Source organism: Camelus bactrianus, chromosome 23 (genome assembly GCF_048773025.1).
Source record: "Camelus bactrianus isolate YW-2024 breed Bactrian camel chromosome 23, ASM4877302v1, whole genome shotgun sequence".
NCBI classification, from domain to species: Eukaryota; Metazoa; Chordata; class Mammalia; order Artiodactyla; family Camelidae; genus Camelus; species Camelus bactrianus.
Window position 1 is genome coordinate 13137989 of NC_133561.1, and position 18535 is coordinate 13156523.

General features: G+C 35.9%; 1 protein-coding gene and 1 non-coding gene across 2 annotated transcripts in view; both read right to left on the minus strand.

Annotated features, from left to right (window-relative positions):
• Positions 1-18535, minus strand: part of EPRS1 (glutamyl-prolyl-tRNA synthetase 1) — a 56107-nt gene that overhangs the window by 27517 nt on the left and 10055 nt on the right. Inside the window, exons 7-16 of the mRNA XM_074351635.1 lie at positions 15018-15144; positions 14125-14317; positions 12536-12707; positions 10694-10927; positions 9569-9653; positions 9225-9284; positions 4804-4914; positions 2482-2618; positions 1423-1630; positions 471-583 (exon numbers count right to left, since the gene is read on the minus strand). Of these exons, the coding sequence (XP_074207736.1) occupies positions 471-583; positions 1423-1630; positions 2482-2618; positions 4804-4914; positions 9225-9284; positions 9569-9653; positions 10694-10927; positions 12536-12707; positions 14125-14317; positions 15018-15144 (1440 nt within the window). The remainder of the gene's footprint in view (positions 1-470; positions 584-1422; positions 1631-2481; positions 2619-4803; positions 4915-9224; positions 9285-9568; positions 9654-10693; positions 10928-12535; positions 12708-14124; positions 14318-15017; positions 15145-18535) is intronic.
• TRNAA-GGC (transfer RNA alanine (anticodon GGC)) lies at positions 794-865 on the minus strand. The gene has a single exon. It is a non-coding gene; the product is annotated as a tRNA-Ala (tRNA).

Below are 18535 nucleotides of genomic sequence, written 5' to 3' on the forward strand. Positions count from 1 at the left end.
AAAGTTCTAGTAATTCTGTTACTTTACGGTTTAAAAAGAACACACAACTTGTTATCATCCTCTAAATGTACCTGCTGTACTATTTATATTCTAAATTAGATCTAACTAAAATACACTACAAAGAAAAGGTAACAGTAATAATTTTTACCCAAAGATAACACTGAAATTTTTCCTTTTTGCTTGGACCACATGAAGATGAACAGTAAGATGGTTTAGTTTTGGAAATAAAATGTGTTAAAATTATGCTGTTGCAAAGTTATCACTTGTTATAGTAAAGTCTAAAATAATAAATACAGAAGAACAAATCAAACTGAATAGAGAATTGTAGGTACAGCATTTTAGTGAAAGTTCAATTTTTTAAATATTATTTCTTGTAAGAACTTCAAGCAAAAAAAAAAAAAAAAAAAAAAAAAAAAAAAAAAAAAAGAGCTTCAAGCACCATCCATAACTGCTCAGTCACAATGACTTACCTAACAGGTTCATAAGGCTGATCACATATGAAGAAGCCTCTTCTCTGGAGCTGTATAATGTCTCCTTTCTTCAGGTCCTTAAGGCAGGGATCCCCCAGCATTAGTTCTTCATGCTGTGAAGATGACAGGACACAAAATACGTTTTCTTAAAAATCAGAGCACTAAAAACAACTCTCAAGTGCAAGCACTTTTTGTTGTTTGTTTGGTTTTTTTGGAAGGGGAGGTTTGGGGACGGGAGGTATGTTTCTTAAATTTTTACTTATTTTTTAAAACATTTTTTGGGGGGAGGTAACCAGGTTTATTTATTTATTTTTATTTATTAATGAAGGTACTGGGGATTGAACCCAGGACCTCGTGCGTGCCAAGCACACGCTCTACCACTGAGCTATACCCTCCCCTCACAAGCAGTTTTTCCAGTAGCTGTAATATTCCTATTTTAAATAGATACATTAAAAACTTCACTAGTTAAGCACATACAGTAAGGCAATAAGGCAATGAAATATCAAAATAATAAGTATTCATGTATTTCTAAAACTTAACATTTATAAACTGACAGGCTTCAGGGAACTTTTAACTAACTTGACTGGTGTCTCTGCAGATATAAAGTTTCCCACCGCAAGCATGAACTACAGTGCAAGCAGCACAGAGACCCAGCTGAAAGGCACGCTGGCACAGCACCTGTTAAAGCACGAGGGCCCCAGAGCCAGGACGCCTGGGTCTGAATCCCAGCTCGGCCCCTGCCTGCCTGTCCTCAAGCAGGTGACTTAGCCTCGCTGTGCCTCAGTTTCTATCATTTGTAAAATGAAAGTATTTCCTTTACATCATTTTATAACAAAAATCTAGCAATCTTTTCCATTTTATCTGAGGAAACAAATACTTGAAACTAATTTTAAAAGTTCTAAAGAAAGGCTTATACAACAAAGAAGAAATATGGTGTCTTTTAGAAGGCTACCTTACTGTCCTTGTTGACATACTGCTTAAAGTCCTCGTCTTTTCCCAGCACGGGCTTTGTGATCAAGTGCTCGTAAGTGACACAGATTGCTGGAACAGGAAGAGCACGTGCGGTCTCTGCAAGCCACGTGATCTTAGTGGTTTTCTTGTAGTCTTTGTTCTCCAAGTTCAGTTTTGCATCGAGAGATACAATTTTTCCATCTGCATTTCTAGAAATAAGATTGAGAAGTGTTTCAAGAAAATAAACCATAATTGCCATAAGTGCATTACTTCGTTCTGTATCTGTAATAAACGGAGAAGGAATTTTCTTTGGAAAAATTTCAAGTCAAACATTTATTTGAGAGGCTAATCTGTGCCCGACACATTCTGGTTAAGGGATGAACGAAGGGTAATCCTTGCTATCAAGACAGTAACAGCCCACAGGAGAGCACATCCACACACAGCTGATGGAGAACGCGAACATGCTGGCGAATTTTAAAGTCACCTGCAGTAAGCATTAAAAATCTAAAATACCATATTTTAAAACATTTAACAACCACTTGAAACTGTATGTACTGACTGGACAATTGAGATTTCAGAGTTTACTAGATCAATCTTAGCATACTACGTCCCATTTATGTAATCTTAACAAACTGGTAAGTGCAGCACACTGTAATAACTGGAAGGTTCATACTCATCACAAAACAATTAATTTTAAAGTAGATTTTAGGATAAAGAATGTTTTATATATATATACAAATTTTATCCAAAGGATCCTTTCACCAGGCAATTGTATAATGAGAATTACATGATAAAAAGGGAACATAAAGCATTAAAACGATATTTTATATATAACATAGTCATTTTCAACATCACAAGCAAAAGACATTCTGATACCCTATTAATAAATTGAAACATATATGGGAAAATATTTAATGTTCCAGAATTTGCAGCAACTATGCCTGGGCAGATTTACCAGTCAGCAGCATTTATGGCTCTGAATTAGGTAATTTTTAACAAACAAATAAACACAAAAGACTTTTCTTCCATATTTATTTGATGACAAACAAAAAGTTCTTACTTGTGTATTTTAGTGATGTTGATGTTGCCCCAATTGATAAACGTGACCATCTCGCCCTCTGACAACGTCTCTGCATCAGCACCTTCAATGAGGACTTTAGGGCTGTACCACACGGGCTTCAAGCCAACGTCGGGGTTCTGATCGAGGAGAAAAGAGGAGACGGTTGCTTGAAACAACTTCTTGGACCCAGGATGCAAATTTATACATTCACTCATTTTATTGCTTTACAAAAACAGAAGTCATCTTTATTCGTCTGAATCCTGGCTCTGTGACACTGGGTCAGCCACCTGGCCGACGATGCCAGTGGAGTTATATGAGGTGGTCTACCCATGACACTGCTTCTGGCCTAAAACAACCATTCCTTAGTGTTAGAGGTAGGAGTATTTTGTCTCATAGTGTCCCTCTGACCAGAATCCACTTTGCTAACCTCAAAATCTCATTGCTTGTGCAGCAAAGGAGAAAATAAAGTCATTCCTCATCAGTGGCTACAGAACATTATAGGAAGGTATGTCCCCTTTGCAGAAAATGGTAGACCTTTCATATTTTAAGAGACAAATTTTGAAGATAGTAGTATACATGTATAGAAAGATAAATTTCCTGCCTTTTCAGTATGTATTAATAGGAAGAAAAAAAAAGAGATCTGGGAAATAAAAAGAATGTTATATTTGTTAAATTTCACATGTTTGTTTGGCAGAGATTTAAAGAAAAAAGTGTATAAGGAGAACCTTTAAAATAAATGTTAAATAGCATGTGTTTAATAATTATTCACTGAATGCACCCAGCATTTGAGAAAAATCAGTATGTTGCAACAACTTATGCTGCGCTCAAAAGAAAATACTGACAGGCTAAAAATGGAACATTTTGTGAGGAAAATGATAACAAAAATTCCAGAGATCAAACTGAGTAATCACATCATTATTTAAAGTGTTTCTTAATCAAACAGTTATTTAATGATTACCTAGTCTTCATAATTACTTATTCTTTAACTGTGAAGCTATGTGACCACAACTGTCATCTTAACAAATAAGTACTCTTAAAAAGTTTTATTCTCACCATTCACTTTAAAACATTAAGTATGCTTCACCTGCAAGCTAACTGCAGTGGGTGACAGGACACATCAGAAACCACCATTCAATTGCTTGAACCAATCAGATGTAAGATAAAGGCAAAGGCAAATCAATCTCACACACTCACACACACACACACACACACACACACACACACACACACTCTCTCTCTCTCTCTCGAAATCTCATTGAAAACAAAGTGTTTAAAATTAAAACATAGCTAACGTCATACATAGAAAAGCAATCATATAAGGCTACAATGCAGAACACTTATAACTTCATGAAGCACAGTATCTTATGTGTGAGTCACTCTATGAATGTAACATAGTTATGAGAAACGTTATGAGTTCATTTATTGGCCTACTAGTCTATGAGTGAGCTAGTCTATGGACATAATCTTCATTATATAACAAAAATATTTACAGACAACTCACAAAGCTGGAATAAAAGGATCTATTTTTGCTTCAAGACTACACTGTTGGCAGGAATGTAAATTGGAGCAAGCACTGTGGAAAACACCATAGAGGTTTCTCAAAAAACTAAAAACAGAACTACTATATGACCCAGAAATTCCACTCTTGGGTGTATATCTGAAAAAAACAAAAACACTAATTTGAAAACATACATGCACCCCAATGTTCACAGCAGCATTATTTACAAACTGCAAGATACGGAAATAACCTAAGTGTCCATCAATAGATGAATGGATAAAGAAGATGTGGTTTATATATACAATGGAATACTTATCAGCCATAAAAAAGAATGACATTTTGCCACGTGCAGCAACATGAATGGACTTGAAGGGCATTATGCTAAGTGAAATAAGTCAGAGATAAGACAAATACTGTATGATATCACTTATATGTGGAATCTAAAAAATACAAAAAAAAATTAGTGAATAAAAAAAGCAGCAGACTCAGATAACAGAGAACAAGTAAGTGGGTATCAGTGGGGAGGGGAAGAGGGGCAATAGAGGGGTGGGGGAGTGGGAGGTAAAACTACTGGGTGTAACACGGGCTCAAGGATGTACTGTACAACATGGGGAGTATAGCCAGTATTTTGTAATAACTGTAAATGGAAAGTAACCTTTAAAAATTTTATAAAGAATTAAAAAAAATAGTATCTAATCCTAACAAATAATGTTGAAGAGAAAATGATCCTGAACCATGCTAGAGCCACCCAGGCCCATGCCCCCTTTGACTATCCAGCTCCTTCATTCAGAGAGAGAGCAACGTTGGTGAAACTGGAAGGTCACCTTCGGGTGTTTGGCTACTTCCTTCATCTCCTCCTGAGCCTCAGGGACGTTCACCGGGATCACTTCTTTCTTCAGTAATGCAACATATCGTGGAGCCACTGGGTCAATAACCTACAACAAAGGCATCCTTGTGTTAAAACATTTATGCATTTTTTAAAACTTTATGAAAAAAATTAGTAATAGCACAGGAATACTAACTGGCATTCTTTGTTACTGCATTTACTAATTTTTTGGTTTACCTTCTAATGCTTCTCTAACATTGAACTGTCAAGCAGAAAAAAGAAAAACAATCATAAACAAAGACTACGTGAAGGATTTAGAGTTCCTTTCCAAGAACTACTGACAAGCGAAAAGAAACCAATAGTTAAAATATAATATTAAAAATATTCTGAAAACAATTTTTAACTTCGGCATTAGAAGGAAAACTTATCCTGTGGGGTTATATAACAATCCTATGGGTAAATGTGACACTCAGTTTTGTCTTGTCAGAGAAGACCATTTTGAAGGAACAGAGCTGTATGTGTTTTAGTATCACTTTCTATATTCAGTGTTAGGCAACAAATCACCATCAAAAGCAAAATAGCATTAGGTCACTATAATAAGGCAATTCTACAGATTAAAGGTATTAACAAGATGTTTCTACTGGTCTGCATGCTATATATATATCTCTCTCTATATATACACACACATACATAAATATATAGGGACCACTGTGTTCCCAGGACCTAGCAAGGGCCTGGCACATACAGGTAATCAATCCATACTTGCAGATTAACTGGAGGAATGGTAGTATTCATTACAATCTAACCTTCTCTACCTCCAAAACAGCAGTAGCATCCCCTTCCAGATATGATGTATTTTTCTCGCTTCACCGTTCAATTTAAAATGATCCATGATGACCAATGACAACAGCAGTTCACTAAATAAAGTATTTGGAGGAAAAATGTAGACAGAAGCGAGTATAGAGTCTTATAACCAGGTAAAAGTAATGAAAGTCATTTCTTCCCATCAGAAGGATGCAAAAAATAGTGCTAATGGCTAATTAAACTCGGCTGTCTTTGTTTTTGTTTTGTACTGGGTTTTTTTTCTTGTTGCTATTGTTTGGTTGGGTTTTCTTGTTTTGTTTTGGTTGCTTTGAGAGTATTTTTCAGATTCTGATATTGTAGAAAGTTTGAATGAACTCAGAGAAGAAACCATGCTCAGAGGATCATTCATAAATGTTTGAAAAGCCATGAAACTCCCCCTTGACTGTTACTATTTATCTGTTCTATTTCATGCCAGTACTAAATCAGCACCAGCCTCTCTCTAAATTTACTATTTCATTCTTTCTTTCCTTGGAGTTTTAAATTCATTAATTCTTACTATTTAAAGGGTTCCTTCTTTCGGCTTCTACTGGGTTAGAATGAGCATAGATTTGATTTGTGACTACTCAGTTCCGTATTTAAGCCAGTAAGATACAATTTCTTCTTTTAAAGAAGCTAAAACTAAATGACCCAACCTGAGAAACTTTCTTCAGTGCACGGCAGCGCAGTTTCCTCAATTGACAAAGAGGGCAGGAGACTGTTTCTCACGCTTGACTAATTACAATAATCCCTCAGAACATCGGCTACCACAGTTTTTCAGGCCACTTACCCTAAAGAACTATGATTATAATGGTCTGAAATCTTGTCTAATGGTCTAAAAGTCTGGAAATCTACTTTTAACAAGCAGATGGTTAGGATCAGACAACTTTGGGAAATCTTGAATTAAAAGGTTTAAAACTCTTTTTCAGTTCTAAAATTGTACAGTTCTAAAAATCTCTGGATCGGTGGTTTTAAATTTCTCCAGAGTCCAGAGACTCTTCTTCTGAAGGTGAGGGTACTGCACAGAGACAAGGGGATTAAGAGAACGTACGATACTAGATGTAGAGCCCCAGCAGTCTTCCCTGGCTGGCTCCAAAGCCCTGGCGGTCAGGCCTTCACACTTCAGGCAGTTTAACAGAAAGTCCTCTGAAAATACTGTCTAACCCAAGAGATAAGATATAAAGTAACTGGTATGGAGATTTTCAACTAACTGGCCCAGCCAGATCTCCTACAGTGAGGCTCAGCTGACAGAGCCAATCTTCCTCTTGGGACTTCCAATAACTCTTAGTCCCCTGTGTTAAATGCAAGCAGATAACCAATGCTCACCAGACATCTGAGAAATGCCTTCAATATCAAAGAAAAAACAAAATAAACAACCTGGAGGAAAGAGATGTTACAAGAAAAAAACATTATCGATAATATTATAACTGTGAAATAGGAACAGGAAGTTATTTTGAAAATTCAAAGCACAAATCTTGGAAATGTGACAGCACAAATGAAAAACTCAACAGAAGTTGAGAAGACAGGGCTGAGGAGATCTCCCAGGCAGTAGAGCCAGAAGATGAGATGGAAATCAGAGAAAATAAAATTAGAGAGACAGTCCAGGAGGCCCAACATGTGCTCAAGAAGAGTTTCAGAAAGAAAAAAGACAACATAGAAGAAAAAAAACAAAACAAAACAAAGAAACAAAGAATTCAAGACATTTTCTCAGAACTGAAGGCATAAGTTTCCAGACTGGAAGCCACATGTTCTTCCAATAAAAATGGATGAGAACAGACCCACCCTAAGGCACATCACCATGATATTTCAAAGCGAAGAGGAAGGTAACATACAAGGTCTCAAAAATCGTCATCCCCTCCATGTTCCCCTTCTCAGAGGATATAGTACAGCAAAGCAGAAAGGTAATAAAAAGAGAAGAAAGATCCAGGAACCAGATGTTCCATCACAGAAGCAAAAGCAAAGAGAATTCCCAGGACGACGAGGAAGATTGACCTGGGACGACAGCTGGGCTTCCGAAGTTAACGGGCCACTCAACTGGATCAGATCTGAGTAGCGCCAGAGGCCCCGGCAGAGATGTTTCCAAGACGAGCTTAAATATCTGAGGCAAGTGAACATTTCGGTAGGAAATTCAAACAACTTGTGAAGACTTTGAGACAGAACCATGAAACTAAACAAATGAGGGCAACAAAACCAAACCAAACAAAGCAATTAGCTACAAGAAAGCCAACAAGTTATGAGACAAAGTAAGAGACCTAAATCCTCATCTTCCATTGTGGAAAGTCAACTGATGATGCCTAAAAATAAATAAATAAATAAAAAAGTAGCAACACCCATATCTCATTTAGAGACATGGCAATAAACACCAAAAGACTTATTCAAAAGAGCTGAAAATGATTTATGTAGGGAGAGAAAATAGAAGGAAAGAAGATGGGGAAATATTCTGTTCATCTTACTAGAAGCTATAGAACTATTTGATTATAGTGCAATATAATTCATATATTTGAACTAAGTGTATGTGTATAACGTCATTAAAATTTAAAACCTTTAAAAACTATATTAGTGAAAAGTGACACCAATGTCATTAACTTTGCCTGTATTTATTAGTAACAGCAGCAACAGAGAGAACCAATTAATACTTTCCTTATGTATCCAAAAATTAACTAAACACAAAAGACTAAAATAAATTCAAGACACATGCGAGACAAGCGACTATTTTTTGAGGCAAGGCATCAGCACAATCAAGCAGCAATACAAAGAAAAAAAAAGAACTTACAGAACACAATCACAGAAACCATAGTTCAAAACATGGCACTTTAACGATTTGCCTTATTATAGTGTCTAAGCGTCTGCTTCCAATTAATAATTAACAAGGTCAATATGCAGTATTCCTCATTTGACTTTTATTTAAGAAACCGTTTTTTAAAAGCTAGATTCAGATTCAGTAAGACACAGGAATTATACTTAATAAGCCTTCAATACAATTCAATGAAACATGTAACTTTAAAACCCTATGTCCTCTCAGGACACAAGGGAACATCAGAATGGAGTTAGCCAAATCTTCCCTCTGCCACTAAGAAAACTAGAGGACATTTTTTTAAAAACTAGGAATAATGCATTTTCAATGGGTTTGTTTAAGCAAGTCTCTTACAGAAATGTGATTGTGCTTCAAAGCTGTATAACATCTCAGGTTATAACATGTAATATGCTAAAAGCTATTGCTAAGTAAGGCAAATAAAAGCAGTAAGTAATACCTTCTTACAGAGAGCTCGCAGCTTGAAAGCAGAAAAATGAAATGCAAAGGGTTCAAAAAAGATTTAAGGAAAAAACTGTTACCATTCCCCATAACTCCAAGTTTGTTTGTTTTAATCATTGTTACTTGTTTGGTATAGTTAACAGGCTTAACGCAATTTATATATGTTCAAAAAAGTAAAACATTCCATTTTCCTGAAAATCTGCTAAATTACAGTATTCTTCACAAAATTTTCTCTACCATGAGCACACTAATGAATTCTTCACGTACTCTACTACGTAGGAGCTAGGCATGAGAAAAGAGAGTTGACCGAGAGTCAAAACACGTACCTTCTTGTTAAATGCCCAAATTTTGTCCCATTCCATGTTCACAACTGAACGTGAGGAACCCTAGAAAAACAATAATAAAATGGCTTAAAGGGCAAGAAGTATGGCCTAGAATACTTTCTTTAATTGAAGCATGTTAGAAAATAACCCAACCAATATTTGCAAGTTCGTTTCCACTGGAATTTAGAACTTAAGTATGCACAAACTAATCTGGTTACCCTGAACAGTTAAGAGTCAACGGTCATATATCTCACTGGGTAAAAATACCACAGTTGTCTCTGTCTAACCCTAGCATAGGAGTTTTAAGACACTCTCAATTTTCCACTATTATAAACAGTACAACTCACCTGAGCAGCAATAAACTGTTTCAGTCCTTCAACTGTCATCCCTCGCCTCAGGACACCACGAACTGTAGGAAATCGTGGGTCATCCCTGGGAAACAGGGAAAGTCTTAAGTACCAAGGAGAGTTCTTTAATGTGTACAGAAAGAACAAAGTACCTTACTAAATAATATTGTATTCGGTTTGTTAAATATGTGGACTAAGAGCTGGTTATAATAATCAGGTACATCACAGTACCAATGAGCCCGAGTTCACAAAGAGGAAAACTGCTTATTAATAAAATGTTACTCAGTAAAATATATGCAATACTGGAAATAGCAAAAGCACACTGGAAAAAAAGACACAAAGGTGACATCTTCAAATACAGAAAACTGCATGTTACAACATTATCCGCTTCTATTTAATAAACATTCGAGGTCCCTATTCTACATATGACCACGAGACACAGGTAAGTGATGGCTATCCTGTCGTTTATGTACATATATACTTTATAAGCCTTTTGGGCCATGTAAAATATACATGTTGGTTATTAATATTCTGCAGAGATTTGCAAAATTCAGTAAGTTTGCAGTAATACCCTTTGTATGGGGCCCAAGATAAACCTGCCCTTTATCAAGCTCAGCTCCACAGTAAAAAGTCTAAAATTACATATCATTCAATATACTTAGTATGTATCACTATTATGTGATGGTAATATAAACTAATATGCGCATTCTTGTTAATTCAGGTAAAAAATATATTCTTAGACTTAGAAGCATGGTGAAGTATCTCAACAGGTTTCCTTTACATGAATACATGGCTATAAGGTCATTTTAATTGTTATATTCATCTTCCTCATAGAAATCCTATTATAGGTTATTAATGCGCTACAGAGATTTTCAAACTTTTTCTAGTCCCAAATATGGACTCCATCTTTGTGCCCAAACAATGGCATTCCATATTCGCAGCAGTAAAACAAAAGGGAGCAGTACCTGAGCAACTGGATGAGATAAGGACAAGGACCAGAAACCCTACAGGCCCACCCACTCCAACCCCTCCCACTCATCCTGACCCAACCCCTCAAGGCAGTTTAAAACTTAGTGCTACACCGTGTCCTCGCTTCCTCTCAGTTCTAGACAACAGCAAACATACCATCCATCTACTAGTCCTTCGTTGACAAACCATGTGAGCTTTCTTTTGGAAAGCACTGTGTTGTTGAGATTTAGCCGACTATACTCCCAAATATAGGGTTTTCTTATGCCTAAAGCTTCAATAATCCAGTAAAATTGCTCATCTCTGTCATGGTATTCTGTTGTTCTCAGGGCATGTGTAACACCTTCAATGCTGTCCACTATGGGGCAGGCAAAATCATATGTAGGATAAACACTAGAAAAAAAAGGGAATATTTTGAAAATCAACAAAGGATTGTACCCTTTTCATCTTAGATTAGGCATTATAAGCAGCAATACTAATTTAAAACATAGTTCTTTACAAGTTAAGAATTTCTTAAGAACCAACAGGTGTTTTGACTCATAATACTCAAAGCACATTAAAACATTATAAAGATTTTGAAGACAATGAATCAGTTACATATTCAATATTCAAACAAAAAAGCAAATCTGCAATTTAACAGACAAATGGATACTGGGACAGCAAATTCTATAGTCTTATCTCTAATGGCCAATGTATATCATGGTAGAAAGCAACAATAATTTTGAGGGAATTTAGCTTTTCAATATCTTAAATAGTTTTACAATCAAGTAAATCTCCAAGTTGAACACTTCTGTAATTATAAATGCATTCTAGAACAGAGTGTTCCCATCTCTGAAAAACAATAGGAAACAAAATTATTAGATTAAAATTCCATTTAAAATGGACTACTCTTAAGTAGTTTGTCTAAAATAATGTACACAACACATATGCAGTTTTCATATGAATTTTTAAAGAATACTATTGCATTATGCCTTCTAATTTTTAAGACAGAATTTCATTAAGACCCTACTGCACTATGCTTTGCAATTTGATACTGAAAATGTGTACTCAAATTCACTTTTCTAAACATTCAAAATACTTGTTTAGTAAAACAGGGTGCAACTATCCTGTTAAAAATGAAGGACATAAATAATGGAAAAGAATCTGAAAATACTTATGTGTATATATACATATATATGTGTGTATGTACGTGTGTGTATATGTATAACTGAATCACTTTGCTATACACTTCAAATTAATATTGTAAATCAACTACACTTCAATAAAGATAAAATTAAAAGAAAAAAGGAGAAAAATGAAGGATATATATACACACACACACACGTGAAGTGTTTTTCTACGTACAGACACAGACACACACGTCTGCAACCTCAAGCTTACAGAAAAGTCACATTAGCTCCCTAAGTAATTTGCAACCACCAGTCTCTTCAGAAGTTGTAATTCAGCACTTGTGTGTAGTAGGCTCCTTCAAAGTATATGAAAATATACTCTGTGGTTACTTTATGAATTAATGGCATGGTAGGGGGGTATTTAAAGAAAAAAACCTGTTAACCTGAATGAAAACCCACATGGAAAACTATTTGAAACTAGAAAAAACACAGGATACTCTCTTATGTTATTTATATTTAAATTTTCAACTCTATCACATTTATGAATCTACTATGTCTAGCAGAATTGAAGTTTACGACAGGAAGAGAAGTATTTTCATCTAAAGATACACACCACAGTACACCTAATCTATACATAAAAAGCAACTTTCAGCAGACTCAAGGACTTTTACAGACAGAAATGATCTTAGAAATAATCTAGTATAACCTTAACTGATAGGTAACATCCCAAGAAACTACAAGCTTTAAGTTTACCGACAGCCAGCTAACCCCCAGGTAAACAGAGGTCCAGGTCTCCTGACTAGTCTGCATCTACTCCCTACTCCGCGTTTACAAAGAGCATCAAAGCAAAAGCACAGTAAGCCGCCCAGCATAATGAAAGAGATGCACTTACTTGTATTTATTTCCAGTTTTTGGGTGTGGCTGAATTTTGCAGCGATAAAGCGTGGGGTCCCTCATGCACCCATTGTTACTACTCATGTCAATTTTTGCTCGCAAACAACAGGACTGACCCAACTGGCTTCCCTTTTTCATTTCTTCCCACATTTGTAGATTCTTCTCAATAGCTACAAAATGATGGTTATACTATAGTTTATCTTAATGTACTACTAATCTGGCTGCATTCAAATTATTTTAAGCCTTATAATCTGATACAAATTTTCAAGATCTGATTTTATATTACAAATACACTTCACTTGTTTAAAAATACTGTAATAGTTCCAATATCTGATACCCAGAGTACATGGCATTTTTTTAAAAAAATGAAGTTGTCCCACAAAACACTTAGGAAATGTACTCTATACGAATATTTCAGAAGTCAACACTTCTCACTGATGTAGTATTGATGAAGGGTACATTTTCCCACTACGGCAAAACTGGCCAGCTTCTCCCCCAGCTCCCATTCTCACCCCCACCACCTGGATCAAATTTAAGTGTGTTTGAAGCAGAAGCATTCTGTTCCTTTGCCACCTCATGCCCAGGGGACAGACCTCTTTGGCCCAGCCCAGGTGTTAGTGCTGCAGCCCATTCCCGTCTAAAGAACACAGCTCACGCTCAGAGCCTAAGCCCATGAGCTCCCCAAAAGCACCTTCAGTCTTTCCAGTGGAAAGTAGGATACCCTTAAATCTGAAAAAATGAGAGATGATAGAAAACAGACAGTGATACAAGCTTATCCCAGGAAAAAAACTTCTGTATCCTCATTGACTATGGTCCTACCTATGTCAGGAAGGTACCTGCCCCATATGAGTAAGAAAGAACTGCTAAAAAATGATTCTCTGTGGAAACTACTAAAGATATGAAGGACACTTTACCTGCTCTCAAAGAATCAAGTTAGGTCTAAAAGTCCAGTGTTAACTACCTTTGAAAATGTAGAGAAACTTAAAAAAATAAAACAAAACAAAAAAGCAGACTTCCATAACGATGTGAATTTACTATACTTCCCAAATGTGACATTCAAAATTTAGATATAGTAGCTTAGAAGTTCTGGCAACATAATTACAGAATAAAAATAGCCAGATCCAGAAGCTCAGGGACAAGTAACGAATAAGAAAGATTATGTGTTTTTTCAAGTGATATTTCAGACACAGGGTAGCACCAAGCTTATGTGTTCTATTTACATTTACCCACATGCTGACAGGAAGATTTGGGTATGGGTAACATTATCATCAACCATTCTAACAGAAAAGTGAAGTATTTAAATTGAGAGAACTACAAAATGTCACAGAAGGAATCATTCAATGGCTTGAATGCAATCAAAAGACTGCAGGTAACAGGAGAGATGCTGAGGGCATGCACACTTCACAGGCAGGTGTGATGCCAACAAAGCAGTAACAACGTAAAGATGACAGAGAAAAGATTTCTAAGAGATGAATTAACAGGAAACACATCCCCAAATGTTTCAAACCAGCATCTTTCACAGAAACCATTTTCTACTAAACACAAGAAAAATGTCAATTAAAATATAAACCACTAACTGTGCCTTACAGTTTTCCCTGTGTTTGGACTCTATCCTCTGCTCACGTTCCGCCTTCATCTGCTCAGCAGGAGTATCATCCACATAAGCCTTCCCTTCCTGAATGAGCTTCTCAGCATACTTCATTATGGTTTCAAAATGATCTGAGGTGTAAGTAAACTGATCTGGTTTGATATGCAACATGGCAACATCTTCCAAGATAACCTGCAATAAGAATTTAAAATGACCATCAGTTCATCTTTTGGATTTTCTGGTGAATTTTCAATCCTTGATACTGCATTTAGGCAAATGTAATAACACACCATCAGTCTTATATAGCCTGAAAATGGTTGTGGAAGTTGTATCATATTAGATCAGGAAAAAAAAAAATAAAGAGAGAGTGAAAGAGAGACATTCATTATACTAGCCTCTAAATTTTCAGCTGAAAAAGCTGATCTCATGATGCTTTCCAATTATTCTGGAAAAGCGGATTACTATCGGTCGTGCTGACAATTATTTGCCCTCTCTTTGAATACATTGCAGTGCTTCTAAATAGATGACATAAGAGGCTAGGAAACCTTCACATTTTCTAATACCTACTTAGTGTTTGCATCATTCATAAAATTACATAACAAAAAGGAAACCTGCCTCTAGTGACCAATTATTTAAGAAATTGATACTTACAGGAAAATGCATCATTTAGGTAAATTCTACAACAATTGAGGAGGAAAAAAAATAAACTGAAGATTTTTGGTATGGGAACTCAAAATTTCTTGGCTTAGGTCTCAGAAAAGAATACACAGGTGAGGGAAAGAAGCAGCTATGAGAGTAAACTTAAGTTTATTTTCATACCATGAAGGTATCAGGTCACCGTCTAATTTTATTAACTTTACTGACAAAGGGTCATCACTACACCTTTAATTACCTTCTCAAAATCTTCCTTTTCTTTTTCAGGATTTGTGTCATCAAATCTCATGATCAGTTTCCCTTTAAAGTTAACCTGGTAGTGCTGGTTCAGAAGAGCAGCTTTTGCATGCCCAATGTGTAAGTAACTAAAACAAAAACATTTTACAAAGAAACTCATTAACATGCTTTTAACTAAATACTTAAACTTAACCTTTTTGAGGAGATGAGAACTAAACAAAAATCCTTTTAGTTGGTATTCCAGTCATATTTTATTTGCTAACAAGAAGTACTGTGACAGAAAATCTGACCCTGGGGAAGGAAAAGAAGACTATAACATTTATAAAATGATGGTAAGAATCAATTTCATATGTAAAATCTCACAAAGGAACAAGTTATTTACAACCTTAAGGCAAATCTCCATTTTCCTTTTTTCACTGAGGAATGAAAGGTCATTTAGAACCCAGTTTCAAAACTGTCTGCAATGCTACAGGTAGCCTACCTTAATAAGAGCAGATGCTACAAGAACTGGGCACCCGCCTACTGCACACCAGACAGAAGCAACCCTGAGAATGCTACTGTCACTGTGATAATTAAATAAAAGAGCATATGAGAATTAGGAAGCCACAGGAAAGCCACTTGACTTCTCTAGGCTTCAGTTTTCTCAGAATCCAAAATAAAAAAGATTTTAACTAAATGATCCTGAAGGCCTCATCCAGTGCCAACATTCCGCAGATCACAATCTATAAAATACTATTCTGTTCTATGGGCAGCTGACAATTATATGGAATAAAACTAGAGGCACTGTTAAAAATATTACACAACATCCTCCTCTATCAATGAAGTGGATACAAAGCAGTATTTTGTCGAAGATACACTTCACTGGTAACGGTGGCCACAGTCGCACTGTTCTACAGAGAGGCATCTAGTTTCACGCAAACCTCTGTTCTCAGTTGACATCAATAGGGGAGGGAACAGTACAACCTTTTGTATGTCTTTATATCATTTTTAAAATCATTCCACTTTTTAAAATATTCACACAGTTTTCTAGACCAATGATTCAATTTTAAAGGGTTTATATGCACAGGTGAATGCAGGCAAATACTACGCAATGCATTTAGGGTTATTCAAAACTTTCTGCATAAAATAAAGCACCATAAGTGGCATCCCAGACGAGATCCTAAAAGAGAAAAAGGACATTAGGAAAAAAACTAATGAAATCCAAAAAAGTATAGAGTTTAGGTAATCATTATACACCAACACTGGTTCATTAACTGTCACAAAGGTACCACAGTAATGTAAGATGTTAACATTAGGGAAAACTGGGTGCAGGTACGTGGGAATTTTTTTTTTTTTCTATTTCTGCAATAGTCTCATACATTTAAAACTATTCTAAAATTAAAAGTTCATTTAAACTAAAGGACTGTGAGTTCTGAAAATGAAAGAGAAATACTCTGCAGTTTTCACTGGAAGTGTTACACCCAATAACATGCTATATCCATTGTTAAGAAGAGAAGACTAACAATCACTGACTACCTAAAAATTGACAGCTAATGTGCTTCACATACAGGAGTTACTTTAAGAGGGGTGATGAAATAAATCAAACCATTATATTATACTTGAAGATATTATCTCTGAATCTGAAATAGTGTATGCAGTTCTAAACCTCAAAAAAGCTAAAAGGACTATAAAATATCCACAAGATAACAAAAATAATGGGCTCAAGAAACCACCTATATCAGGACAGCTAAAGAAAATAAGATTCATACTGTGTTAGTTAGTACTGATGCTAAATTGGGCTTTTCCCACACATACCAGACACAGGAATATAATTTTTAGTTGTATGGACTCTAGAGCCAGACAGCGTAGGTTTGGGTTTGGCAAGTTGCTATACCACTGTATGAATCAGTTTCTGAAACCATTTCTAAAACTGGAGATAGTAACAGTGCCTTCCTCACAGGGCTGTTAGGATTAAACAAGTTACTATATGTAAAGTGGGTGGCAGTGTCTGCACATGGCAGGTGCTATATATGCATTAGCTAAGAACACGAATGAAAGGCAGAAGTCAAGCCCTCTGACCTTCTGTGAAATACAGAAAAGAAGGTGAAAAAAATAATTAAAGACTTCTTTTGTAGTATAAGGAGATATAATCAAAATTACGAATGTTTTTAAAAACCTGAACGCTGATTTATATATCCAAGTCCCAAGACTGTATTCAGCCAAGAACACGGTCTCTGAAACTGACATTATTCAGAACAGATAAACATATCTCATACGGTAAATAATAAATATGAGGAGCTCACTATTTCAAGAAGTGACAGTGACAGAAAATATAAAAAGATTCAAAAGGGACACATGTTCAAATGGCATCACTATAAACAGCCATGGCTAAAAAACTGGCTTTTATGAAACCATTAAAGTCACTACCCAATGGGACAACCATGACATCTCACATCAAGAACACAAGAGCAGAATATTGGGTGGTAGGAACTCAGAATGGCTGAGGGAATTAAACAATGTGAAATGAATACTATTTATGACTGACTCTACTCAGTCAACTATCAATCAGTCCTTTAATGATTTAGTCTGTGATTTTTCCAGAACCATTATTTCTTTCATTTCCTTCTACCTATCCTTTATTTCCCCATCTAAATGAGCAAACTTAGGAAAGCAGAGAGAAAATGTGGAATTCTAAAACTGGTTTTGTTGTTAATGGTACTTACGAAATAGTCTGTAAAGAACTACATTAAGAACAGCTAAAATAAAACTGTTTCCTCATCTGCCACTTCCTATTGTCTACACACTCCATTTATCACAGATGGGTAAGAATACAAAATCTGAAATTAAACAAAACTTGGAAAAACCCAATCATCTCCTTTATAAAATATGACAATACTTTCCTAATAGCTAAGTTCCTGAGGCTACCTGCCTTAAGAAGAAGCATTTTGTTATGTTAAAATCATTGGGAGGGCTCCACGACATTGTCCAGCATGACTCAAAGAGGCTGACACATGTGCAAAAGTGGGGACTGCCCTCACCCTGGGGAATGCTAGGCAAGGTCTGCGCAGACCCCTGCTGGTGGCTCCAGCCAGAACAGTCCTTTCCCCTAGTGAGCTAGTCACGTTATTACTTTCTATGGGTGCCAGACTGAAAAGCGTTTTGAAACCTGCTAATAATGGAAAGAACTGAAAGGTTTTCAGAATATCTTGTAATAACCTTTAATGAAAAAAGCCATGCAAACAAACACATGTATATGGATGACTGGGAGGTTGTGCTGGGCACCAGAAGTTGACACGTTGTAACTGATGGTACTGCAATTAAAAAAGAAAACAGAAAGCAAGCTTTTTCAGGACTCCTCTTCCTTTATTTGGGGAAAAGAAGTAACTTAAAATAAGTCTAACAAACCTCTACTGCTAATTGAAAGGACTGCTAAGGGTACAAATACAAATCCTTATTAAATGAAAGCTCCTGAATCTCAAAATCTAAATAAAAACTTAAGCCTTTCCATCAATAGATACTTTCCTATTTATAATCAAAATT